This window comes from Amblyraja radiata, chromosome 7 (assembly GCF_010909765.2).
Source record: "Amblyraja radiata isolate CabotCenter1 chromosome 7, sAmbRad1.1.pri, whole genome shotgun sequence".
Taxonomy (NCBI): Eukaryota; Metazoa; Chordata; class Chondrichthyes; order Rajiformes; family Rajidae; genus Amblyraja; species Amblyraja radiata.
Window position 1 is genome coordinate 90818159 of NC_045962.1, and position 27999 is coordinate 90846157.

Below are 27999 nucleotides of genomic sequence, written 5' to 3' on the forward strand. Positions count from 1 at the left end.
GCAGATGCTGGTTTAAACCGAAGATAGACACAAAATGCTGAGGTAACCCAGCGGGCCAGGCAGCATCTCTGGAGAGAAGGAATGGGTGACGTTTTGGGTCGAGACCCTTCTTCAGACTGGTCGATGGGAAAGGGAAACGAGAGATACACACAGTGATGTAGACAGTTATAGAACAAATGAATGGAAGATATGCAAAACAAGTAATGATGATAAAGGTTACAGGCCTTGTTGGCTGTTTGCTAGGTGAGAACATGAACCTGGTGTGCCTTTGGTGAGGGAGGGATGAAGAGAGAGGGTGCAGGGGTTACTTGAAGTTAGACCAATCATATTCATACCACTGGGTTGGAAGCTGACCACGCAAAATATGAGATGCTGTTCCTCCAATTTGCGATTAGCCTCACTCTGACAATGGAATGGGAAGGGGAATTAAAGTCTTTGGAAATCGGGAGATCAGGTAGGTCCTAGCGGACTGAGAGAAGGTGTTCAGCAAAACGATCGCCCAGTCTACGTTTGGTCTCGCCGATGTATAAGAGTCCACATCTTGACCAACAAATACAGTAGATGAGGTTGGAGGAGGTGCAAGTGATGCAAGATAGAGTTGCTACTTTCTAGCGCCAGAGACCAGGGCTCGATCCTGACTACAGGTGCTGTCAGTATGGAATTTGCACGTTCTCCCTGTAACTACATGGGTGGGTTTCTCGGCTAATTGGCCTCTGTAAATTGTCCCTAACAGCATAGAATTAGTGAACGGGTGATTGTTGATTGGCGCGGTCTTGTAGGCGAAGAATCTGTTCCCACACTATATCTCTAAAACTAAAACTCTGTTTCCTACATGATAACCAGTCTACAATCGATATTGAGATCCGATGAAGGATCCTTAATCTGAAAAATTAAATGTCTCCCTTTTCACTAAAGCTTTCTGACTGGTTGCATTTTTCTACCGTTTTTTGGTTTTATTTCAATCCATATTAACATTGACATCCCCGATACCATGAGCTCTTGTGCACCAGCCTTCAACACAGCACATTCATTGCCTTCTGGAAATACAATAGTCTTCTATTAAATCTGCTTGATAGATTTTCTTGTTGGACTCTAGTATACTTATCAAATATAATTTTTCTTTCATTAAAAATATGATGATTTGGTTTGAGTGCATTAAGCTTCTCTGGATGACCAGTTATTTCTTCCTTGATTACAGCATTAGCCAGCTCAATAAATCCATTCTGAAAGATTCTCACCTGAAAGTGAAGACTTCATCTAGTCCTCCTTCTTCATCTAACGACTGCATAACTCTCCGAACCATTCGCATTCCTTCTTTCTGTTGTGCCGTTAGACCTTTCCCATGTGAAACATTGCTTCTTCTTTCTGCTGCATCTCCACTGTCTCCCATGTTGGTCGCATCCAGTGCAAAGGGCAAGCTGTGGACAGTGGTGTTACAAGCATTGTAGAATGTTAATAGCATAGGAGGCCATTTGGCTCATCGTGTACCTAGCAGAAGAACTTACCGGTTCCATGCCCTGACCACCTCCTCTATTGCCTTGTATAAGAAGTTGGTGAGACTGCATTTAGAATATTGTGTTCAGTTCTGGGCTTTCATATGATGAAAGAATGGAGCGACTGGGCTTGTATTCACTGGAATTTAGAAGGATTTAGAGGAGGGATCTTACAGAAACATATAAAATTATTAAGGGAATGGACACGCCAGATGCAGAAAACATGTCCCCGATGTTGGGGGAGTTCTAAACCATGGGCCACAGTTTAAGAAGTCATTTAGAACTGAGATGAGGAAAAACTTTTTCACACAGAGTTGTGAATTTGTGGAATTCTCTGCCTCAGAAGGCAGTGAAGGCCGATTCAGTGGCTGCGTTCAAAAGAGAGTTAGATAGAGCTCTGTGGGCTAGCGGAATCAAGTGGTATATGGAGAAGGCAGGAACGGGGTACTGATTGTGGAAGATCAGCCATGATCACATTGAATGGTGGTGCTGGCTCGAAGGGCCGAATGGCCTACCCCTGCATCTGTTGTTTATGTATCTATGTACCATGTTATAAGAAAGATATTGCCAAGCGTGAAAGGGTTCAGAGAAGATTTACGAGGATGTTGCCAGGACTGGAGGGTGTGAGCTACAGGGAGAGGTTGAGTAGGCTGGGTCTCTAATCCTTGGACACAGGAGGGTGAGGGGAGATCTTATAGAGGTGTATACAATCATGAGAGGAATAGATCAGGTAGATGCACAGAGTCTCTTGCCCAGAGTAGGGGAATCGAGGACCAGAGGACATAGGTTCAAGGTGCAGGGGAAAAGATTTAATAGGAATCTGAGGGTTAACTTTTTCTCACAGAGGGTGGTGGGTGTATGGAACAAGCTGCCAGATGAGGTAGTTGAGGCTGGGACTATCCCAACGTTTAAGAAACAGTTAGACAGGTACCCGGATAGGACAGGTTTGGAGGGATTTGGACCTAGCGCAGGCAGGTGGGACTAGTGCAGCTGGGACATGTTGGCCGGTGTAGGCAAGTTGGGCCGAAGGGCCTGTTTCCACACTGTATCACTCTATGACATCATATATTCATCAAAATTGAAGACAACAATGGAATCCGCAGATGATGTGTGACATGTTGTGTGTAGATGATACTAAAATAGCTAGTGTAGTAGGTAGTTCAGATGGTTATTACAGCGGGGATCTTATCATTTGGGCAAGTGGGCAGAAACATGGCAAACGGATTTAAATTCAGATAAATGTGAAGTGTGAAAGTTAAACCTGCGCAGAACTTCACAGTGTAGAGCAGAGAGGCCAAGTACATACTGTAGTTCACTGAAAGCGGCATTGCATGTAGATAAGGTGGCAACAAGGGCTTTTGACACACTGGCCTTCATCAGTCAGAGTATTGAGCATGGAAGTTGGGAAACTATTTTACAGTTATACAAGATTTTGGTGAAGCTCGAAGGGCCGAATGGCCTACTGCTCCTATTGTCTTTTGTATTGTATTCAGCTTGGAAACCCTGATATAAGAAAGGAGCCATTAAGCTGAAACGAGTGCAGAGAAGAGTAACTCACATCTCACTGTACCAATTGGTGCTTGTGACAATAAAAGAAGAGGACATTTACAAGAATGACAATAGACAATAGGTGCAGGAGGAGGCCATTTGGCCCTTCGAGCCAGCACCGCCATTCAATGTGACCATGGCTGATCATCCCCAATCAGTACCCCGTTCCTGCCTTCTCCCCATATCCCCTGACTCCGCTATTTTAAGAGCCCTATCTAGCTCTCTCTTGAAAGCATCCAGAGAACCTGCCTCCACCGCCCTCTGAGGCAGAGAGCTCCCAGGACTCGAGCACACAAGTTCTAGGGAGAGGTTGGGCAGGCGAGGACTTTATTTCTTGGATGAAGAAGACTGTGGGGTGATCTGATAGAGGTGCTGATATAAGATCATGTGGGGGAATAGACTGGGTGAATCTGGCATTGAATCTTTTTCCAAGGGTCAGGGAAGCAAAAGTAGAGGACATTGGTTTAAGGTGACAGAGGAAAGATATTTATTGGTTTAAGGTGACAGAGGAAAGAGTCCGGAAGTGGCGGCGCTGTGATACAGCTGCGGCTCGCCTGCAGTCTGTCTGTTTTTACTTTTTGTGTTGTTTTTTTTGTCTAGTTTAGTAATTTTTTTGGTTATTAGGTGGTGTTATGTGTGTGGGGGGAGGGTGAAACAGAGCTTTCTGTCTCTCCCTTCGGGGGAATGCGACTTTTTGTCGTATCCCCCTTCTCTTCCCCCGTCTGCGCTGAGGCCTAATGGCGGAGCTGGCGGCCTCCAACCTGCGACCGACCTCGAGGGTCCGGAGGTAGAGCCAGCCAGGACTCACCAACGCGAGGCTGGCTGTCTTCGAGCTGTGGCGACGTCCGGGTAGCGGCACGACTCGGCGCTCCGGTGAGGGCGGACGGCGCGGAGCTGAGACACTCCTGTGTGAGCGGCACGGCTACCGGCTGGAAGGCGCTCCCGTGTGAGCAGCCCGGTGCGGGGCTGAGCCGCTGCCGTGTGGGTGGCCTGGCTATCGGCTGGAAGGCGCTCCGGTGAGGGCGGACCGGCTCCCGGCTGGAAGGTGCTCCCGTGTGAGCAACCCGGTGCGGGGCTGAGACGCTGCCGTGAGGGCGGACCGGCTCCCGGCTGGAAGGTGCTCCCGTGTGAGCAGCCCGGTGCGGGGCTGAGACGCTGCCTTGTGGGCGGCCCGGTGCGGGGCGGAGACGGTGCTACGGCGGCTGAGGCGGCGGCGACCTGGATCCGGGGCTCGGCCGCGGGCCAGTGGAGGACAATGTCGGGAGCTCGCAGGTCACAGGCTGGTGCCTGTTTTCCGGAGCACCCGTTGCAACAGCTGCGGGCAGCTTTGACCACCCCCGGGCCGCGGAGCTTGAACCGCGGGACTGATGCCATCGCCCGGTGGGGTATCGCCTCGGCACAGAGGGAGAAGAGGAGGGAAGAGACAGTAACTCTAAGACTTTTGCCTCCATCACAGTGAGGAGGTGTTTGGTGAACTCACTGTGGTGGATGTTAATTTGTGTTTATTGTGTTTTGTTATTATTACATGTATGGCTGCAGGCAACAGCATTTCGTTCAGACCGAAAGGTCTGAATGACAAATAAAGGATTCAATTCAATTCAATTCAATTCAATATTACAGGAATCTGAGCGGCAAGTTTTTCAGAGTTGTGGGTATAAGAAATAAACTGCCAGAGGAGATAGTTGAGGCAGATACATTTAAAAGACATTTTGACAGTACATGGATAGGATGATAAATAAAGATAAACACTCACAAGAACTGCAGCGTTATTCCAGCTCGTTTCATGTTGTGTGTAATGACATCCAGCTGGTCATAACTGAAGGGACTATTCAGATCGGTCAGTACTGCAATATGCAACTTCTCATACTTCTTCCCCCTGAAAAGCAGAAGAATATTAAAACTGATACCGTGATGTTAGTCCTGAGCTGGAGGTGGGAGAACTGAACTTTTCAACATAAATGAAATTCTTTACATAAAATCCAAACTTTACAGTCCAAAAAGAGACTAAGTGCTGGAGTAACTCAGCGGGTCAGGCAGCATCTGTGGAGAACATGGATAGGTGACGTTTCACAGAGTGCTGGAGTAACTCAGCGGGTCAGGCAGCATCTGTGGAGAACATGGATAGGTGACGTTTCACAGAGTGCTGGAGTAACTCAGCGGGTCAGGCAGCATCTGTGGAGAACATGGATAGGTGACATTTCACAGAGTGCTGGAGTAACTCAGCGGGTCAGACAGCATCTGTGGAGAACATGGATAGGTGACATTTCACAGAGTGCTGGAGTAACTCAGCGGGTCAGGCAGCATCTGTGGAGAACATGGATAGGTGACGTTTCACAGAGTGCTGGAGTAACTCAGCGGGTCAGGCAGCATCTGTGGAGAACATGGATAGGTGACGTTTCACAGAGTGCTGGAGTAACTCAGCGGGTCAGGCAGCATCTGTGGAGAACATGGATAGGTGACGTTTCACAGAGTGCTGGAGTAACTCAGCGGGTCAGGCAGCATCTGTGGAGAACATGGATAGGTGACATTTCACAGAGTGCTGGAGTAACTCAGCGGGTCAGGCAGCATCTCTAAGAACATGGAAAAGCAATATTTCATTCTTCAGCTCATTGACATCTCAAATAAAACACAGGAGCCGCAAACACCAACAAGTTATTTGAGTACTTACAAGGTCTGTTCCTGAAGCAAGTCCATGCAGACAATTAGGGCATCCAGAACTTGAGGATTGTCAAGGTTCAAACATTAACAAAAACAAAATGTTAATTCAGTTTTATATTTTATAACATATTGAGTAATCCTATTTTATTATACACATAAATGTAAATCTAACCAAGAACTGCGATGGTAAGATATTAGAGTCCATTGTAAAGGAGTACTTCGAAGTTTGCGATAAAATAGGCCAAAGTCAGCATAGTTTTGTGAAGGGGAGATCTTGCCTGACGAATCTGCTGGCATTCATTGAAGAAGTAAATAGCAGGACAGAAATGAGAGTTAGTGAACGTTGTCTACCTAGATTTTCAGAAAGCCTTTGATAAGGTGCCACACGGCTGCAAAGGAAGATGAGAGTCCACGGTATCAAAGGGCAGATATTAGCGTGGATAGCAGGTTGGCTGGATGGCAGAAGACAAAGAGTGGCAATAAAGGGGGCTTTTTCTGGTTGGCTGCCAGTGACTAGTGGAGTTCCGCAGGGCTCGGTGCTGGGGCCGCTACTCTTCACGTTGTATATTAATGATTTGGACGAGGGGATTGAAGGCTTTGTGGCCAAGTTTGCGGATGATACGAAAATAGGTGGAGGGGCAGGTAGTGTAGAGAAAGCAGGGACTCTGCAGAAGGACTTGGACAGGTTGGGAGAGTGGGCAGAGAAGTGGCAGATGGAATATAGTGTAGCAAAGTGTGGAGTCATGCATTTTGGTAGTAGGAATAAAGGCGTAGACTATTTTCTAAATGGGGAGAGAATCCAGAAATCGGAGGTGCAAAGGGACTTGGGAGTGCTGGTGCAGGATTCCCAAAAAGTTAATCTGCAAGTCGAATCGGTAGTAAAGAAAGCAAACGCAATGTTAGCATTTATTTCAAGAGGGCTTGTAAACAAAAACAGGGATGTGATGCTGAGGCTCTATAAGGCGCTGGTCAGGCTGCATTTGGAATATTGTGAGCAATTTTGGGCACATTATCTGAGGAAGGATGTGCTGGCTCTGGAGAGGGTTTAGAGGAGGTTTACAAGAACGATACCAGGAATGAGCGGGTTAACATACGATGAGCGTTTGTCGGCACTGGGCCTGTGCTCGCTGGAGTTTAGAAGGATGAGGGGGTACCTCATTGAAACATACAGAATAGTGAAAGGCCTGGATGGAGTGGATGTGGAGAGGATGTTTCCACTAGTGGGAGAGTCTAGGACCAGAGGGCACAGACTCAGAATTAAAGGACGTTCCTTTAGGAAGGAGATGAGGAGGAATTTCTTTAGCCAGAGGGTGGTGAATCTGTGGAATTCTTTGCCACAGACGGCTGTGGAGGCCACAAGTCAGTGGATATATTTAAGGCAGAGATAGATAGATTGTTGATTAGTACGGGTGTCAGGGGTTATGGGGAGAAGGCAGGAGAATGGGGTTAGGAGGGAGAGATAGATCAGCCATGATTGAATGGCAGATTAGACTTGATGGGCCGAATGGCCTAATTCTGCTCCTATCACCTATGACTACGAGTCAAAGATAGTTAGCTTGGCTTTGTTAAAGTGAGATCTTGCTTAATTAATTTGATTGAACAGGGAATATAAATGCAAGGATGTAATTCTGTGGGTTTATAAGGTGCTGGTCAGACCACATTTGCAATATTATGAGCAGTTTTGGGGCCGATATCTGAGGAGAGATGTGTGGAAGATGGAGAAGGTCCAGAGGTGGTTTAGTGATCCAGGTTAACGTACAAGAAGCATTTGATGGCTCTGGGCCTGACCTTGCTGGAGTATAGGATGAGGGAGGATCATTGAAACCTACCAAATAATGAAAAGCCTAGAGTGGATGTGGAGAAGATGTTTCCAGTAGTGAGAGCGTCAAGGACAAGAGGGCACGGCCTTAGAATAAAAGGACGCATCTTTATATTGGAGATGAGGAGAATTTGTTTTTGCCACAGGGTGGTGAATCTGTGGAATTCATTGCCACAGGCGGCAGTGGAAGCCAAGTCATGGGGTATTTTTAACGTAGAGTTTCATAGTCTTCCTGATTATTAAGGTTGCCAAAGGATACGGGGAGAAGGCAGGAGAATGGGGTTGGAAGGGAAAAATAGATCACCCACGATTGAATGGCATAGTAGACTTGATAGGCCAAATGACCCAATTCTCACCAGCTGAATTACGAATATTTCACCATGATTGTGTCAATAAGGGGAGTGACGTGGTCTTACATTAGACTTCAGCCCCAAATTGTATTCAGGCTGTGGGCCAAACATAGACAATAGGTGCAGGAGTAGGTCATTTGGCCCTTCGAGCCAGCACCGCCATTCAATGCAATCATGGCTGATCATCCAAAATCAGTACCCTGTTCCGGCTTTTTCCCTATATCCCTTGATTCCCTTAGCCCTAAGAGCTAAATCTAACTCTCTCTTGAAATAGCAATGTGATAAATTGCATTTAAAACTGGGTTGTTGGGATGAGGCAGAGGTTAATGTTGCAGTTTATTTGTGATTGGAAACTTATAACCAGTGGTGTACTGAAGGGACTGTTGCTGGGTGTTATACAGGTGACCAATCAATATGTGAATGCAGGTGTTTAAGGATAGCGGAGTCAGGGGAGAAAGCAGTAACGGGTTGCTGATTGTGGATGATCAGCCATGATCATATTGAATGGAGGCGCTGGCTCAAAGGGCCGAATGGCCTACTCCTGCACCTATTGTCTATTGTTACCAACTTTGAATGTGACCACACCAACATCTCTACTTCCGAGGAGACAGAGGAAATTCGGAATGTCTCCAAATACTCGTTCAAACATCTACGTGTGCAGCATAGAAGGCAGATACAATCGTGGAGTTGAAGAGGCTTTTGGAAAAGCACATGGAAATGCAGGGAATGGAGGGATATGGATCATGTCCCTCTAAACCCCTCCCATCCATGTACCTGTCCACATGTTGTTTAAATGCTGTTATAAACAGCCTTTGGTTACACATTACTTTTCTGATCAATGGTGACACCTTTGAATGTAATTAGATGATTAGACCATCTCTTGTTGGAATTGATGTCGCCTGCCATTGTCTAGCACAAATATACCATGCCTGAATATTGCCCAGACTTTGCTATAATCAGATACTGACAATGTAATTACCCAAGGAATTAGAACATAAGAGTACACCACAGAAACAGGCCCTTTTTCCTTCGCTTCATAGATGCTGCCGCACCCGCTGAGTTTCTCTACCTTCCATTTTCCAGCATCTGCAGTTTGTTCTTGAACAGAAACAGGCCCTTCAGCCCAACATCTGTGCCAACCATGACACCAAATTAAACTAATCCCATCTGTCTGCACATTATCCATATCCCCCAATTTCCTGTCTGTTCATGTGTCTGTCTAATTGGATCTTAAACATCACTATTGTATCCGCTTCGACCACCACCAAGGCACTGTGTTCCAGGCACCCATCGATGTCTGTGTGTGAATGGAATTGAACACTTAAGCAGTCAAAAGATAAAAGTTGAGCTTGGTGGATTAAGTGTCAATCACGCCTCAATAGGATGGAGCCATGAGGTTGTCGGAGGTTATGGGGAGAAGGCAAGAGAATGGGGTTAGGAGGGAGAGACAGATCAGCCATGATTGAATGGTGGAGTAGACATGATGGGCCGAATGGCCTCATTCTGCTCCTATCACATGATCTTATGATCCCCAAAGAGTCACACAGAGAGTGGTGAATCTCTGGAACTCTCTGCCACAGAAGGTAGTTGAGGCCACAGTTCATTGGCTATATTTAAGAGGGAGTTAGATGTGGCCCTTGTGGCTAAAGGGATCAGGGAGTATGGAGAGAAGGCAGGTACAGGATACTGAGTTGGATGATCAGCCATGATTATATTGAATGGCGGTGCAGGCTCGAAGGGCTGAATGGCCTACTCCTGCACCCATTTTCTATTTTTCTAAAAGGAAAAGGAAATTAAAACCTTCATTGCCATTTCCCTATGTCCAGACCTCCAATAATCACCATTCTGTGCCATCTCCTTCCTCCACCATAGATTTGTCAAAATATCTCTTTGCATTGATGATTAACATAAATGGCCTTTGGATAATGTTATGCCTGTTAACTTGCTGCAAACAAGAATTTCATTGTTCTGTCGATGTTGCAGATGACAACTAAATACTCTTGACTCGACTCTTGTCTTCATTGTTTACTTTCCTCAAATAGCTGTTGGCTGAAAGGATACAGTCAGCTTGCTCATTACTTGTCACAATACGACTTTGAACATCTTCCAGGAGATCAAAGTCAGGGATCATCATGTTTCTGTACACAGAAATGTGCTGGTATTGGTCTGGTTTAGCAAGTGGGTTAGAGGTTTCGTCAGTCCCAAACAGGACTAAAGCTGTCTCATCTTTATTCTCAGCAAAAACCTAGAGCAAACAAAAACACACAAAGATGGATCAGTTTACACAACATGGAAGATGAGCAATTTTATTTTTTCATGGACTATTTCAAACTTACACTGAATTCAGTCAAACAAATTGATTGAGAAATGATTGAAGTTCTTTGCTGGAATTACAAGACATTTGAATGTCTGACTCACATTTATTACAAACCTCGTAAGAAAGAACAGCAGATGCTGGTAAAATCGAAGGTATATACAAAATGCTGGAGTAACTCAGCAGGTCAAGTAGCATCTTTGGAGAGAAGGAATGGGCAATGTTTCGGGTCGAGACCCTTCTTCAGACTGAAAATTCGCGGTGACCATAATGACACCGCGACTAGTTCCAAAATGTGGGAACTCCTCACGACCATGAAGGCGACTCCCCAGCAACCACCCGCGAACATGTGGCAACTGCATAGTCTCCTGCAGTTGTCTAATTGGGACAGGCCCCCATAAGGGATGACCTTACACAGTCATTTAGTTTAGTTTTGTTTAGTTAATTGTCGCGTATGGTAGAGTGCAAAGCTTTTGTTATGTGCTAAGCAAACAGCAGAAAGCCAATACATGATAACAATCGAGCTATCCACAGTGTACAGATACATGATAAAGGGAATAACATTTAAATTAAACTGAACTGATCTTGGTTGGTATGGAGCAGCAGGACCAAAGGCTCTGTTTCTTTGCTGTCTGACTCTTACTAAGTACTTTGAAAGATTGGTGGGGGCGCACATCACTAACTGACCTATTGAGTTTTTCCAGCACTTTCTGTTTTTATTTAAGATTTCCATCATCTGCAGTTTTTGTTTACTTGCTGTATCATTCTTTGGAACTACTTATGAACAACCAATATATTGAAGTAAGGTGGGTAGCTGTAACTACTGAAATTGCAATTAATTTCTTGCTATTACCTTTGCAGCTAAAGGATATAAAAATCACAATGTACTTTGAGTTCAGAGAGATTTTTTTCACCTAGTGTACTTGTTCTGAATGACGACATTACATCTACAGCTCTGAGTTCCATGTAGCTCAGTGAGTCACATCTCTTTGACATTTTGTGTCAACATTTAAATCTTTGCATTGTCTCTTTTGAAGGCTTAATTGGCGATACAGACCAATCCATTCAGTGTTGTCAACATGTTTATAGTGAGTATTTCTAATAAAGATAGTGCCCTCTTAATTTTGCAATAAATGAGAAAAGTGGAAATATTATGCAAAGAACATTTATTTACTTGACGTTGGAGAAATAGTAGCACAACTTTCTTTGCTTGTTCAAATGATGATTCTTCCCCTGGTGGCACGAGGTTTGTTGTATATCCCACATCCCAGCATAGAACAATGGCACTCTGAAAGAACAGCAAATAGTCTTTCAAAATAAAATGACATTATAACACAAAAACACATAATTCAAACATTAGGTCCATGGTGACCCAGTCATAGAGAGTGGAAACAGGCCTTCGGCTCAACTTGCCCACACAGACCAACATGTCCCATCCACACTAGTCCCACCTGACTGCATTTGGTCATATCCTTCAACTTGTCCTATCTACGTACCTATCCAAATGTTTCTTAAATGTTACGACAGTCCCCGTCTCCGGCAGCTCGTTCCATACACCCACCACCCATTGTGTGAGAAAGTTACCCCTCAGATTCCAATCAAATATTTTCCCCTTCACCTTAAACCTGTCTTCTGATTCTCAATTCCTCTACTCTGGCCAAGAGACTCTCAAGATATAGTGGAGGTCAGTTAACTGGCACAAAAATGACTGAAAACACTCTTGTATCGGCAATCAAAAGCAAGTGAAATGTGTTTGCTACAATGAGACATAACCATGTGTTGAATTGCAGCACTTTGGAGCAGAGAGACTTGGGTAAAAAAGAAAATTAGGACTCTGCCCCTTCATAATTTAAATTTGAAGAATGAACAAACATCAGCCGCATAAGAGGGGGAGCTCGGGCAACAGTGCTCCACAAAATATGATAGTGGCATCTAAGAGACTTTTAGATAAGCGCATGGATGTGCCAGGAATAGAGGGACATGGAACATGTGCAGGCCGATCTATTCCTCTGATGATTTTATACATCTCTGTTTTGATCATTGCTTATCTTCATGCGCTGCCTACACAACCTGTCCTTATAGCTTCGATCCCCAAGCCCTAGCCCATCCTCGTAAATGTTCTCAGTACCCTTTCCAACTCAACATCTTTCCGATAACATGCTGCCCAGAACTGAATACAATACATTAAATGCAGCCTTGCCAAAGTCTTATACAACTGCAACATGACCTCCCAACTTCTATACTCAATACTCTGACTGACGAAGGCCAATGTGCCAAAAGCCTTTTTGACCACCCTATGTACCCGTGACGCCAGCTTCAAGGAACCATGCACCTGTACTCCTAGATCCCTCTGCTCTACAACACTCCCCAGAAGCCCTACCATTCACTGTGTAGGTCCTGCCCACGTTAGACATTCCAAAATGCAAAACCTCACATTTCTCTGTATTAAATTCCATCAACCATTCCTCATCCCAGATGAGCAACCAATCAAGATCCTGCTGAAATGTTTGACAACCATCTTCACTATCTACAATATCACCCACTTTTGTATCATCTGCAAACTTGTTAATCTTGCCTTGTACGTTCTCATCCAAATCATACACACAGTGCATTTCCATCAGTCAATCCACAGACCGGGGGGGGGGGGGTGGGGACTGGACCGACTCATCCGCAGAACTGCGCCTCATTTGCAGCCACCATCCAACCCGTGACCCCGGCACCACAAGCGCTGCCGAACCGCCACTGGACCGTCCCCGGTTCTTCCCCCCTCCCCCACCCCACTTGAGTGCCCCATCCCCGCCAGGGGGGGGGGGCGGCCCGAGACGTCCGGACCGACGGGACACCGGCCCCCAGGCCCACTGCCAGAGAAGCCACAGACCCACAGCCAGCTCCAACTCCAGCCCAACCCCGCTCCAACTCCAGAGGAATCCGCTCCCCGATGGACCGCTACGGCAACAAGTGCTAGTTCGCCCACGGCCTGGCCGAGCTGCGCTCTCTCATCCGCCACCCCAAGTACAAGACGTACCTTGCACACCACTGGCTTCTGCCCCTACGGTACCCGCTGCCACTTCATCCAGCCACCAGCTGCCCATCTTCAGCAGGATCTCGGTGTCGGACTGAGGGGAGGGGGGTGGAGGTGGAGCGCTGCCGGCCAACCCGGCAGGACAAGCAGAGCCGAGCTGGAGACAGCAGCTGCAAGTTCGCAGCCGCCCCGCCAGCCCAGCGCCACCCTGGACACCTCCGGACAGGGACGGGACACTGGGGAGGGGATGGGGACAGCCCAGCAGCAACTCAACAGTACCCGCATCGACAGAGAGCCGAGGCCTGGCCTGATCCCAACTCCGTCCCCTACCCCGTCCCAGACCGCGGGACAAAACCTAAACCTGCACACAATGCAACACCACCATTGCCGAGAGTCTATAGCTAGTGACCTATGACCTGGGCATGCGCAGTCGGAATACCGAACTCACTTATTCTATTTCCTGAGAAGACTGGTCAGATTCGGTATGTCAGCAAAAACTCTCTTAAGCTTCTACAAATGTACAGTAGAGGGTATTTTGACTGGTTACAACACGGCCTGGTTCAGCAACTTGTCCCCCCAGGAAAGAAGATGATTGTAAAAAGTAGTGAACACTGCCCAGTCCATCACGGGTACTGATCACCCCACATCGAAGCAATCAGCAAGAGTCACTGCCTCAAAAAGACAACCAGCATCATTAGAGACCCACACCACCCTGGCTACATTCTCATTTCACTCCTGCCATCAGGAAGAAGATATAAGAGCCTGAAAACTGAAACGGCCAGGTTCAGAAACAATTTCTGCCCTTCAACTATCAGGCTATCAAACACTCCAACTTTCAAATAAGCTCCAAATATAAACTGAACTTTTTTTGTTTAATATAGGTTTTACAGAGTACTATGTTTACATATGTTATGCTGATACAAGTAAGAATTTCATTGTTCTGTTTTTGGACATACGACGATAAAACACACTTGTCTCTTGACCTTGCTTGCTACAGATTTGACTTGCAAATTAATCTTTTGGGAATCCTGAAGCAGCACTCCACTGAAGCAGTCCCTTTGCCCCTCTGATTTCTAAATCTTCTCCCCATTTAGAAAATAGTCTATGCCTTTATTCCTACTACCAAAGTGCATGACTGCATAGTTGGGATCTGCCATTGCTTTGCCCACTCTCTCATCCTGTCCAAATCCTTCTGCAGACTCCCTGCTTTTTCCACACTACCTGCCCTTCCATTTGGAAGACAAGATCATCCCTTCTCAGCAAAGAGAGCTGGTAGGTCCACCAGAGAGGCCAATGTTCTCACACAAGTTGATGTGTTTGGTGCAATGAACTTTCAGAGGGTAGAAGAGTGTACAACAGCAACTTTTAAAAGACCTACATAGTGTATGGATGGTGTTTAAGAAGGAACTGCAGAAACTGGATAATCGAAGGTAGACAAAAGTGCTGGAGAAACTCAGCGGGTGCAGCAGCATCATAGATAGAGTTTCTCCAGCACTTTTGTCTACCTAGTATATGGATGGGAAGGGTTTGGGGCCGGATCAGGAGGGTGCCTTGGCCAGACTGGCCTCAATGGGCCGAAGAACCTGTTTCCCAGCCCCGCTCAACCCACTTACCTCGACCCCTCCCCCCCACACACACAACAACCCAACTAACCACCTCACCACTCACCTCACCCCCCCATACACACCGCACCTCCCCACACATACACACAACCCCCCCCCCCCACCCACACACACCTCCCCACCACACACACACATACACACACCCATATACACACACACATACACACACACACACACACCCATACACATACACACACACCCATACACATACACATACACCCATACACATACACACCCATACACACATACACACACATACACACACCCATACACACATACACCCATACACATACACACACACCCATACACATACACATACACCCATACACATACACACCCATACACACATATACACACATACACACACCCATACACACATATACACACACACCTCCCCACCCCACACATATACACACACCCATACACATACATACATACACATACATACATACACACACATATATACACACACATATATACATACATACACACATATACACACACACCTTGGCCGCTCGCGCCATGTTCCGCTCCGGGCCGCGCGCTTCCGGCCGCCTCCCGGAAGTGACGCAACCGCCGGTGGCCGGGGTGCGGGTGAGTGAGAGATGGCGGAGTGAGGGGGAGAGTAACGTGGGTCTGGTGTTGGGGGCCGGGGGAGAGGGTGGGTGATGGGGAGTAACGTGGGTCTGGCCGGGGTGTGGGTGAGTGGGCGAGAGCCGGGGTGTGCGCGGGGGCTCGGGTGGACACGACACGGACCAGCGCCAGTTCCCTCCCTCCCTCCCCCACAGATGCTGCTTGTCCCGTGGTGTTTCCCGGCCCCTGGTCTTGTCCATGTTAAACACAACATTACTATCCTTTACCTCCATCCACCCCGTTACCAGGATTGATCTTACAACAAAACACACGGTGCTGGAGCAACAGCGGCCCAGGCAACATCACCTCTGGGGAAGGAGGGAACGGACAGACCGCTGGTCTGGGAACTGTTCATCTCTTTATCCATCCATCCTACAGCTGTCTCATGTCTCCACTAAACATTTATCGCTCCTTATTGAAACATACAAGAATATGGACACGCTAGAGGTGGGAAACATGTTCCCGATGTTGGGGGAGCCCAGAACCAGGGGCCACAGTTTAAGAATAAGGAGCAAGCCATTTAGAACGGAGACAAGGAAACACTTTTTCACAGAGAGTGGTGAGTCTGTGGAATTCTCTACCTCAGAGGGCGGTGGAGGCCGGTTCTCTGGATACTTTCAAGAGAGAGCTAGAGAGGGCTCTTAAAGATAGAGGGGTCAGGGGATATGGGGAGAAGGCAGGAACGGGGTACTGATTGTGGATGATCAGCCATGATCACATTGAATGGCGGTGCTGGCTCGAAGGGCCGTGTGGCCTCCTCCTGCACATATTGTCTATTGTCTATAATCTTATATGTTTGAATAAGATTCCCTCTCATCCTTCTAAATTCCAGAGTATACAAGCCCTTATCAAATCTGGTTTATTACACAACACTAAATCCAGAATTGCCTTCTTCCTGGTAGCCTGCTCTAAGAATCCATCTCGGAGGCACTGTACAAACTCCTTGGGGTCCAGTACCAAGCTGATTTTCCCAGTCTGCCTGCATGTTGAAATCTCCCATAACCACTGTAGCATTACCTTTACCATGCTATTTTAACCCCTGTCATTGAGTTGTACGGCATAAAAAGAGTTGAGTTGTCATTGAGTTGTACAGCATAAACCTTTGACCCACTCTATCCACGCTGACTATCAAGCACTGATCTATATTAATACCATTTACCAACACTTACTCTGTAGCTTACAATGACTCTGGGTAGAAACCAAAATTCTTCAGATCTCGTCTAAACCTCTTCTTCCTTGCCCTCTGGATTTGGACATTTTCACGGGGAGATCTTCTCACTATCCACCCTAACTAACCCTCATTATTTTGTATAACTCCATCAGCCTCAGCTGCATCTACTCAAGGTGCCAAACATGATGCCAAGGAAACTGAATCTGCTCTGCGTGCATATGATCTATATCTCTCCAAGCCTAGCAAAATGATATGTCTGTCTAAAAGCTTCTCAACAGCACTATCACATTTACCTCCACCACCAGCACCTCTGGCAGCAACTTCAGGCATTCTCCATCCTCGGTGTAAAACAAAAACTTACCCCATGCATCTCTTTCAACTTTTGCCCATCTCTATTTAAAGCTATACCCGCTCATCTTTGCCATTTCCACCCTGGGGAAAAAGGTTCTGACTGTCTACCCTATCTATGGCTTTCATAATTATATATATTTCTATCAGGTCTCCTCGATCTTCAGCGTTCTAGGTAAAATAATCAAAGTTTGAAAGATAATACCCCAGGAATCTTACCCCAGTAGGATAATCCAGGAAGCATTCTGGTAAACCTCCCCTCACCCTCTCCAAAACCTTCACATCGTTCTGGCAACCAGAACTGCACACAATATTCCAAATGTGGTTTAAACAAAGTCTTGTGTAGGAAGAAACTGCAGCTGCCGATTTAAACCGAAGGTAGACTCAAAATACAGAGGGACATTGGTCTCCAGGTCCATTGCTCCCTGAAAGTGACAAAAGAAGTAGATGTATTGAATGCTCGTCTTAATTGGTTGGGGCAATATAAGAATCAGCAGGCCATGATGCAGTTCAACAAGACCCGAAACGTCACCTATTCCTTCTCTCCAGAGATGCTGCCTGTCCCACTGAGTTACTCCAGCACTTTGTACCTGTCCACGTTCTCCACAGAGATGCTGCCTGTCCCACTGAGTTACTCCAGCACTTTGTTTCTACCTTTGGTTTGAATGAAGTCTTGTTGAGCTACAAATGTAATCTAAACAAAGTCTGAGCTGCATCATGACTTCCTGACTTATATTCAACTAGACCAAGTGGGACCCGTTGGGTCCCATCCCTTCAACCTGGGGGGGGGGGGGGGGGGGGGGGGGAGGGGAGGCGCGGCCTGCGGTGTCACACACACACTAACCCCCCACCCCCCCCCCCGGATATTATTTAATATTTATTTGCTCCTTTTCCCCATCCCCCGCCCTATCCACCCATGCATAGCCCCCAATTGCGCAGGCGTGGCTAGAGAGGGAGGGGGGTAGAGGGGGAGGGGTAGAGATAGAGAGGGTGAAGGGGTAGAGAGGTGGTGGTGGTAGAGAGGAGAGGGGGAATTCTCAATGACTTGTCGACTTTAGTTGTCGCATTTAAAACTTTTTATTGAAGCACAATGGTCATACAGCATCAGAGCAAAGCATTGAAATATCCACAGATCTTAACTAAAAACTGAATATAACTAACAAAACAAAGAAACTATGGAGTTAAAACTAAAATAATATAATAATAATAATATCTTTTATTGTCATTGCACGTCAGTGCAACGAGATTTAGTGTGCAGCTCCACTGATGTACAAGAAAGGTAAATAAATACAATACATAAATAAACAAGCTGAATTGATTGACGTGACCATCTGAGGGAGACTGTCCAAAGGGGGTGGGTGGGGGGGCACTCATTAGGGCCGGTTCAGAGCCGCTATAGCTCTCGGGATAAAACTGTTCCTGAGTCTGGAGGTTCGGGCGTAGAAGGCCTTGTAACGTCTGCCGGAGGGAAGTAGTTGAAACAGATCGTGGCAGGGGTGTGATGAGTCCTTATGGATGCTGAGGGCCTTCCTGAGGCACCGCGTGTGGTAGATGCCCTCCAAGGCTGGTAGCTCTGTCCCGATGATCCTCTGCGCTCTGTTGACGACGCGCTGAAGAGCTCTCCTCTCCGCCTCCGTGCAGCTGAGATACCACACAGAGATGCCATACGTTAGTATGCTCTCTGTGGTGCAGCGGTAGAACGTTGTCAGCAGCTGTTGGGGCAGACCAGTCTTTTTTAATGTCCTCAGGAAGAACAGTCGTTGCTGTGCCTTCTTGACCAGCGCGGCGGTGTTTGTGGACCATGTGAGGTCTTCTGAAATGTGAGTGCCCAGAAACTTAAAGCTGGACACTCTCTCCACACTTTCCCCATAAATGGAGATTGGGGCGTATTCTCCAGAATGGGACCTCCTGAAGTCAATAATTCAGACTAAAGACTGAACATGACCAGCAGACAAAAGACATGGGACATTCACTCATTCCTTCTCTCCAGAGATGCTGCCTGCCCCGCTGAGTTACCGCTTTCACACAGAACACACTGCTGAAAAACAAGCTTCCTTGTCTATATAAAAGAAAGGATCATTGTATGTGAAGGAAGAAACTGCAGATGCTGGTTTACACTGAAAGACACAAAATGCTGGAGTAACTCAGCAGGACAGGCAGCATCTCTGGAGAGAAGGAGTGGGTGACATTTCAGGTCGAGGCCCTCTTTAGACAAGGCAAGTTTTTTTTTAAAGAGAGTGGTGGGGTCCTGGAATGCACGGCCATGCAGTGGTGGAGGCAGAGACTGTAGTGACATTCAAGAGCCTTTTGGATAGCTTCTTTCATATGGAGGGAATGGAGGGGTATGGATTATGCGCAGGCAGATAATAGTTGGTCTTCGCATCTTGTTTAACAGAGACATTATGGGCTGAAAGGCCTGTTCCTGTGCTGTACCATGCCACGGTGCCCTCCATAATGTTTGGGACAAAGACCCATCATTTATTTATTTGCCTCTGTACTCCACAATTTGAGATTTGTAATAGAAAAAAATCACATGTGGTTAAGGTGTTCATTGTCAGATTTTATTAAAGGATATTTTTATACATTTTGGTTTCACCATGTAGAAATTACAGCTGCGTTTATGCATAGTCCCGCCCATTTCAGGGCACCATAATGTTTGGGACACATGGCTTTGCAGGTGTTTGTAATTGCTCAGGTATGTTTAATTGCCTCCTTAATGCAGGTATAAGAGAGCTCTCAGCACCCTAAGGCCATTCGAGCCAGCACCGCCATTCAATGTGATCATGGCTGATCATCCCCAATCAGTACTCTGGTCCTGCTTTCACCCCATATCCGCTATCTTTAAGAGCCCTATCTAGCTCTCTCTTGAAAGTATCCAGATAACCGCCCTCCACCGCCCTGTGAGGCAGAGAATTCCACAGACTCACAACTCTCTGTGTGGAAAAAGTGTTTCCTCGTCTCCGTTCTAAATGGCTTACCCCTTATTCTTAAACTGTGGCCCCTGGTCTGGACTCCCCCAACATCGGGAACATGTTTCCTGCATCTATCTAGCCTTCATACTGCTTTCTTAAGATCTTTCCTTTATAAACCTTAAAGAACTTTTTTCTATCCTGCTGAAACCTCAATTTCCTTTGTTAACCAAAAACTGACCATCTTTGTTTTACAGGTTCATATAAACTCTCTTAAATGCCTGCCACTTATTAGTTGTTGTTTTCCCACGTCCTGTCTTACACTATTGAAGTCAGCCGTCCCCCAGTTAATTACCTTAACTCTTAGAAACATAGAAAATAAGTGCAGGAGTAGGCCATTCGGCCCTTCGAGCCTGCACCGCCATTCAATATGATCATGGCTGATCATCCAACTCAGTATCCTGTACCTGCCTTCTCTCCATACCCCCTGATCCCTTTAACCACAAGGGCCACATCTAACTCCCTCTTAAATATAGCCAATGAACTGGCCTCAACTACATTCTGTGGCAGAAAATTCAGAGATTCACCACTCTCTGTGTAAAAAAATGTTTTTCTCATCTCAGTCCTAAAGGATTTCCCCTTTATCCTTAAACTGTGACCCCTTGTTCTGGATTTCCCCAACATCGGGAACAATCTTCCTGCATCTAGCCTGTCCAACCCCTTAAGAATTTTGTAAGTTTCTATAAGATACCCCCTCAATCTTCTAAATTCTAGCGAGTACAAGCCGAATCTATCCAGTCTTTCTTCACATGAAAGTCCTGACATCCCAGGAATCAGTCTGGTGAACCTTCTCTGTACTCCCTCTATGGCAAGAATGTCCTTCCTCAGATTAGAAGACCAAAACTGAACGCAATACTCCAGGTGTGGTCTCACCAAGACCCTGTACAACTGCAGTAGAACCTCCCTGCTCCTATACTCAAATCCTTTTGCTATGAATGCTAACATACCATTGGTTTTCTTCACTGCCTGCTGCACCTGCATGCCTACTTTCAATGACTGGTGTACCATGACACCCAGGTCTCGTTGCATCTCCCCTTTTCCTAATTTTTTTGTCCAAACTTTTCCATGAGCACCTTACAACTTCTTGAATTGTGCTCAATGTTTGCAAAGAGCTCTTCCACAGACACTTCCACACTTGCCAATTTTTCTGCCCTGAAATAAGGTGAGGTGTTAGGGCTGCATCTTTCCCAGCCTGGTGTGGAAGGGGAAATGCAGTCCCTTCGTTTTCCAACTCATCACCAGTGCTTACTGTCATCACATTCACTTCCCAGTCATCACTGCCGGCTGAGCAAGCATGGCAGCTGGATCTGTATAATTTAGTACATTTTTTAAAGTTAATCTTGCAATTTAAGGTTTGATACATGACTCAACTTTCATAAAAGTTCCCAGTGCCGAAAAGAAAGGGGGAATTTCAGTTTGTCATTTGTTTTTCTTGTTTTTAATCCAGAATTGAATATTTTGTGTGTTTAAATGTTTTAATAACAGGCGTTTTGTGTCCATGGCACACGCAGAATTATCAGAAGCAAAAGCATTTTCAGTGTAACTCGAACACTGTTCAACAAATACCCACCAAATGCCTCAAAACAACATTGGCATGGAGCAGGCAACTCAGGTAACACATCAAGGCTCCCCACACAAACCTGCTCGGGTCGCTGGCATGTTTGAGAAGGATGGAGAACTTACCATGGAGCGGAAAAAAAAGAGGAAAAGGGAGCCAAGGCCAGAGTCGATTATAATCTACCGTACAGGCAGCGAGAAGGTTGAGGAAGACAAACAAGATCCGGATAGTGCAACGAGGAACACTGAAGAAAGGACAAACTTCCTATGTCCTCCAGCTGTAGAAGGTACTAGAACAATGTCATAACCACACGTTGACCCACAGCTCCCAACTTCAACCTTCTCTTATTACTTTGCTATCATTTACTGTTCACCTTAAATTAAGTCCCCAAGTTACAACTGCGATCCATTCCTGAGATCTGTTCACAACCTGAACTGTTTGTAAGGCACAAATGAACAAATACTGTGTGTGAGGCGATCACAGTGAAAGCTGTGGTAGGGGAGTGAGCATGTGTGGGAAGAGGGGCCACTAGGTGGGTGAGTGATCGAGTGAGTGAGTGAGTGACTGGGTGAGTGAGTGAGTGTGGGTGACTGAGTGAGTGGGTGAGTGAGTGATTGACTGGGTGGGTGAGTGAGTGAGTGAGCGAGTGATTGACTGGGTGAGTGAGTGGGTGAGTGAGTAGGGTGACTGGGTGAGCGAGTGAGTGGGTGAGTGAGTAGGGTGACTGGGTGAGCGAGTGAGTGGGTGAGTGAGCGAGCGAGTGAGTGAGTGGGTGAGTGAGTAGGGTGACTGGGTGAGTGAGTGGGTGGGTGAGTGAGCGAGTGAGTGAGTAGGGTGAGTGAGTGAGCGAGTGAGTGAGCAAGTGAGTGGGCGAGTGAGTGGGCGAGTGAGTGAGTGGGTGGGTGAGTGGGTGAGTGAGTAGGGTGACTGGGTGAGTGAGTGAGCGAGTGAGTGGGCGAGTGAGTGAATGAGTGGGTGAGTGAATGAGTGGGTGAGTGAGTGAGTGGGTGAGTGAGTGAGCGAGTGAGTGGGCGAGTGAGTGAGCGAGTGAGTGAATGAGTGGGTGAGTGAGTGAGTGGGTGAGTGAGTGAATGAGTGGGTGAGTGAGTGAGTGAGTGAGCGAGCGAGTGGGTGAGTGAGTGAGTCTGTGAGTGAGTGTGCGGGTGAGTCTGTGAGTGAGTGAGTGACTGAGTCTGCTCATTTTTGATTCTGGATCTCATCCAGCCCTTGATTGTTCAACCCTGGAATGGGGTTAGAGAGAAGGTACACGGATGTGGTAGATAAATTACCCTGACTAGATATGTCCGAGAACACTAAAGGAAGATAGAAAATAAATAGGATAGCACAGTAGCTGGTAGAGCTGCTGCCTGACAGCACCAGAGACCTGGGTTTGAGTTTGACCGGGTGCTGTCTGTACACAGTTTACACATTTTCCCTGTGGTTCCTCTGGGTGTCCAGTTTTCTCCCACATCCCAAAGACATGCAGGTTAGCAGCTCAACTGGCCTCTGTAAAGTGCTCCTAGTATGTCGGAAGTGGGATAGTGTAAACAAGTGATTGAGAGTCAGCATGGATACAGTTGGCCGAAGGGCCTGTTTCCGTGCTGTATCTTGAAACTAAACTCAATCAAATTGCAGGTGCCTGGGCTGTGATATATGAATGATCATTAGAATAGGTGAGGTGCTGGAAGACTGGAAGATGGCCAATGTTCTGCCTCTTATTTAAGATGGGTGCAAAGAAAATCCGGGGAACAATAGAGTTGTCGGCCTAACATTGGTAGCAGACACGTTACTGGAGAGGATTGCCAACCATAAGATATTGCTGCATTTGGATAGATAGAACTGATTCGGGATACAGCATGGTTTTGTATGTGGGAAATCATATCTTACAAACCTGATTCCGTTTGTTGAAGAATTAGCCAAAAAGGTTAATGAGGGCAAAGCCGTAGACGATGCCTGGATGGACTTGAGCAGGGCATTTGATAAGGTTACACGTGGTAGACTGACCTGGGAAGGTTAGATCGCATGGGATCTAAGAAGAGCTGGCCACCAGATAGAGAATGGGCTTAATGGAAGGAAGCAGAGGGTGATGGTGGAAAGTTGTTTTTTGACTGGGGGCCTATGACTAGTGGTGTGCCTTAGTGATCAGTACTAGGCCATTACTGGGGGCCTATGCCTAGTGGTGTGCCTCAGGGTTCGGTGCTGGGCCCGTTACTGTTTGTCATCTACATCAATGATTTGGATGAGAACATACAGGGCAAGATTAGCAAGTTTGCTGATGATACAAAAGTGGGTTGTTTTGCAGATAGTGAAGATGGTTGTGAACGATTGCAGCAGGATCTGGATCGATTGGCCAGGTGGGCAAAGGAATGGTTGATGGAATTTAATACAGAGAAGTGTGAGGTGTTGCATTTTGGGATGTCGAACAAGGGCAGGACCTACACAGTGAATGGTTGACCTATGGGTAGTGTTGTGGAGCAGAGGGATCTAGGAGTACAGGTGCATGGTTCCTTGAAGGTGGAGTCAGATAAGGTGGTCAAAAAGGCTTTTGGTACATTGGCCTTCATCAGCCAGAGTATTGAGTATGGAAGTTGGAAGGTCATGTTGCAGTTGTACAAGACGTTGGTGAGGTCGCATTTAGAATGTTGTGTTCAGTTCTGGGCACCGTGTTATAGGAAAGATATTGTCAAGCGTGAAAGGGTTCAGAAAAGATTTACGAGGATGTTGCTAGGACTAGAGGGTGTGAGCTATAGGGAGAGGTTGAGTAGGCTGGGTCTCTATTCCATGGAGCGCAGGAGGATGAGGGGTGATCTTATAGAGATGTATAAAATCATTAGTGGAATAGATCGGGTAGATGCACAGAGTCTCTTGCCCAGAGTAGAGGAATCGAGGACCAAAGGACATGGGTTCAAGGTGAAGGGGAAATGATTTAATAGGAATCCGAGGGGTAACTTTTTCACACAAAGAGTGGTGGGTGTATGGAATGAGCTGCCGGAAAAGGTAGTTGAGGCTGGGACTATCCAATCATTTAAGAAACAGTTAGACAGGCACATGGATAGGACAGGTTTGGAGGGTTATGGACCAAGAGCAGGCAAGTGGGACTAGTGTGGCTGGGACATTGTTGGCCGGTGTGGGCAAGTTGGGCCGAAGGGCCTGTTTCCACACTGTATCACTATGACTAGTGTAGCTGGGACATTGTTGGCCGGTGTGGGCAAGATGGGCTGAAGGGCCTGTTTCCACACTGTATCACTATGACTAGTGTAGCTGGGACATTGTTGGCCGGTGTGGGCAAGTTGGGCTGAAGGGCCTGTTTCCACACTGTATCACTATGACTAGTGTAGCTGGGACATTGTTGGCCGGTGTGGGCAAGATGGGCCGAAGGGCCTGTTTCCACACTGTATGGCTCTCTCTGTTTGGATGAGAATGGACAAGGCATGAATAGTAAGATTGCAGAGACATTGAAGTGGGTGGTATCGTAGATAGTTCACAAAATTGTCAAAGCAGACAAGTGACATTTCTTCAAACCCATAAATAACTGATCATTTGCTTTCCTAGTTATCTTCCAAATAGCTTCCTACTTTGCTACTAATTACTGTTTATCAACTAATTACAGATTATTATTTAAATGGAGGGGGGCAAAAAACGAGTAATGTTCAGAGGAATCAATGTGTTGTGGAGTGTGGATCAGGACAGGAAGTGGGGAAAGAGAAGTGGGGAATTGTGCACAGTTCCAGTCACGCAGCTAAAGGAAGAATGCGATTAAGCTGGAAAGATGCAGGATAGTTCCATGGGGATGTTACCAGGACTGGGGGGCAAGTTGAGCTATAAGAACACACTGAATTCTTGGAGCATTGGTTGAGGGGTGATGTAGTGATTGTACTCACTCTCCCAGGGCAGAAGAGTCTAAAACTAAATGGCATAAATTTATGGTGAGGAGAATAATGTAACGGACCTGAAGGGCTGTTTTTCCACACAGTGTGGTGGGTGCCTGGAACGCACGCGCTGCCAGGGGTGGTGGTGGAGGCAGACACGATAGTGGCATTTAAAATGCTTGTCAATAACATGGATATGCAGGTAGACAAAAATGCTGGAGAAACTCAGCGGGTGAGGCAGCATCAATGGAGCTCCATAGATGCTGCCGCACCTGCTGAGTTTCTCCAGCATTTTTGTCGACCTTCGATTTTCCAGCATCTGCAGTTCCTTCTTGAACATGGATATGCAGGGTATTGATGGATATGGATCACGGGCAGGAAGAGAAGATGAGTTTCTGGGCACGTGGGCCGATGAGTCTGTTCCTGTGCGGTTCATTTCTATGTTCTAGATGTTCCTTATAACAAGCTACCAGAGATGGGTACAATAACAATGTTTAAAATGCACTTGGCAGATACAGGGATGGAAAAAGTTTGAAGAAATATAGGTGAAGTGAGGAGCTCAGGCGCCGCCTGGTAGAGTGTAGTCTTCATCTTCTTGCGAGTGAAACATAAACCAAAGGAATAGTTAGATCTCAAGCCGGGTGTTGAGCAGCCAGGTTGTTGCCTCTGTTGGCGTCAAGGTCTGCCAGGTCCTTTGCTGGGTGGTAGAGCGGGCACCCAGAGATGACATGGTTGGCTGTCTGTTGTTCAGTTGGTGTGGTGTGTAGTTTCCATGCTGTGTAACTCGGTGACTACATTTGGATTATTGCTTCTCGTTTACCATTTAGAATAGATTTGAACCTATATGTCACTTTGTCACTTTGTCACTGAAAGGAAACTTCAGAAAACATCGGCAGACATGTTAACACCACCTGAGGTTGGAAATGCAAGATGAGTAATTGTTTATTTGAGTACAGATTTATATAAATGTGTTTGTTGGATAGGTGGCTGGAGCTTGCCTGCTGACAGCAGATGTGTAACCCTCACTGGCACCATCACCCGGGGCAAGAAAAAAGGACAGATAGTGGATATCCACGTCACACTAACAGAGAAGGAACTCCAGGAACTGGCCAAGTCTAAGGAGATCCTGCAGTCAGAGGAAGAAAGGAAGAAGCAACCATGTGATGTTGGACTGTACTGGGGCCCTCATGCAGTGCTCTGGGGCCTGCTTTGTGCTCCTGTGGTCTTTCTGTTGTCTTTCATTGTTTCCTTTTACTATGGGACCATCACCTGGTATAACATTTTCTTGGTCTACAATGAAGAACGCACCTTCTGGCATAAGATCACAATTTGCCCCATTCTAATTGTGTTTTATCCGGTACTAATCACAGTGATCTCATTGTCCATCAGTGTCTACACAGCCATAACACAGGTTTCCTGGTCATTTGCTGAGTGGTGGCAAGACGTGCGGGACATGGAGAAAGGCTTCTGTGGCTGGTTGGCTGGAATACTTGGACTGGAGGATTGCTCCCCGTACAGCATCGTAGAGCTACTGGAGTCTGACAATGTTTCGGGTAGCCTGTCGGGAAAGGCAGCATCAGCCGGAGAGCAAACGTCTGCTGTGTAACCAGTGAAGATCCAGAGAGATGGAAGCTGCCCAACACTACGAAGAAACTAAATGAAGGCACTATTTAGTTCAGACCTTCCTTGAATTTACTGTATGGATCAGAGAATATATGCATGTAACTAAAGAAGTAGGGTCTCGACCCGAAACGCCACCTATTCCTTCGCTCCATTCATGCTGAGTTTCTCCAGCATTTTTGTCTACCTGCATGCAACTAACGTTTGTTTTAAAATGTGAACTATTTGTATATTTGCAAGAGTCGGCTGTTGAATCAGAGTGAGCCTGATACCTGCCATTTCCCACTAATATGAAGTTTAATTCAACCAGCCAACTCTGCCTCACCTACAAGTAGCCCCCCTGGTGAAGGACCAAAGTTACTCACCTGGCAGATGGTACAAAGTCTGAAGAAGGGTTTCGACCCAAAACCTCACCCATTCCTTCTCTCCAGAGATGTTGCCTGTCCCGCTGAGTTACTCCAGTATTTTGTGTCTACCTTCGGTTTAAACCGGCATCTGCAGTTCCTGCCTACATAGGGTGGTACAAATGATGGTTTTTGGGGCAAATTGAAGTTTTGGATATTGAACTCGATGTATGTGTGTATTTATTTATTTATTTAACAGTGCTAGCCTGTCCAGGTGCTAATCTGAGTGTTTTCATCTGTTTTTTAAAATAACGTAGATGTGTTTTTAGTACTTATCAACTTGTAAGTAAAAGCTAAATGAATGTTTTTTACAGTATAATTGATAAATGGTTTCAATGTCAATACTGCAAGTTAAACATAACATCTGCGGTTTAAGACAAATCTACGGGAAATTTAACACACTACAACACTATTATTTTATTTGGGGTGATCTGCTTACATCATGAATATGGGCAGGTCCAGCGATAGATTTTGTATGGTTTCTATAAATATAATGAGGTCAAGATTTACTGAACCATTCATGTACAACGTTAAAACCTTCAGCACTAATACTGTGGCACGAAGCATTTTGTACAATAAATGTATCATATATAACAACAGT

General features: G+C 46.3%; 2 protein-coding genes across 3 annotated transcripts in view; one reads left to right on the forward strand and one right to left on the reverse strand.

Annotated features, from left to right (window-relative positions):
* The window catches only part of xrcc5 (X-ray repair cross complementing 5), a 72979-nt gene extending 57593 nt beyond the window's left edge, over positions 1-15386 (reverse strand). The window contains exons 1-6 of the mRNA XM_033024968.1: positions 15333-15386; positions 11357-11470; positions 9930-10113; positions 5710-5758; positions 4795-4917; positions 1239-1418 (exon numbers count right to left, since the gene is read on the reverse strand). Of these exons, the coding sequence (XP_032880859.1) occupies positions 1239-1418; positions 4795-4917; positions 5710-5758; positions 9930-10113; positions 11357-11470; positions 15333-15350 (668 nt within the window). The 5' untranslated portion in view covers positions 15351-15386. The remainder of the gene's footprint in view (positions 1-1238; positions 1419-4794; positions 4918-5709; positions 5759-9929; positions 10114-11356; positions 11471-15332) is intronic.
* On the forward strand, positions 15381-27995 carry tmem169 (transmembrane protein 169). 2 transcript variants are annotated; one of them, XM_033024979.1, is made up of 3 exons: positions 15381-15420; positions 21433-21791; positions 26358-27995. In XM_033024979.1, the coding sequence occupies exons 2-3, from the start codon at positions 21521-21523 to the stop codon at positions 26978-26980; spliced, it is 894 nt and encodes a 297-aa protein (XP_032880870.1). In that variant the 5' UTR covers positions 15381-15420; positions 21433-21520; the 3' UTR covers positions 26981-27995. The 2 variants fall into 2 exon arrangements, with proteins under 2 accessions (XP_032880870.1, XP_032880869.1); XM_033024978.1 differs by lacking the exon at positions 15381-15420 and having other exon boundaries at positions 21003-21791.
* Positions 27996-27999: the final 4 nt, after the last annotated feature.

What these genes read in the sequence shown, in the direction of transcription:
- tmem169 (XM_033024979.1), top strand. Translation starts at nt 21,521, where the DNA reads ATGCCTCAAAACAACATTGGCATGGAGCAGGCAACTCAGGTAACACAT. An exon ending in ATGTCCTCCAGCTGTAGAAG is followed by an intron (nt 21,792 to 26,357) that starts GTACTAGAACAA and finishes TTTGTTGGATAG; the next exon opens with GTGGCTGGAGCTTGCCTGCT.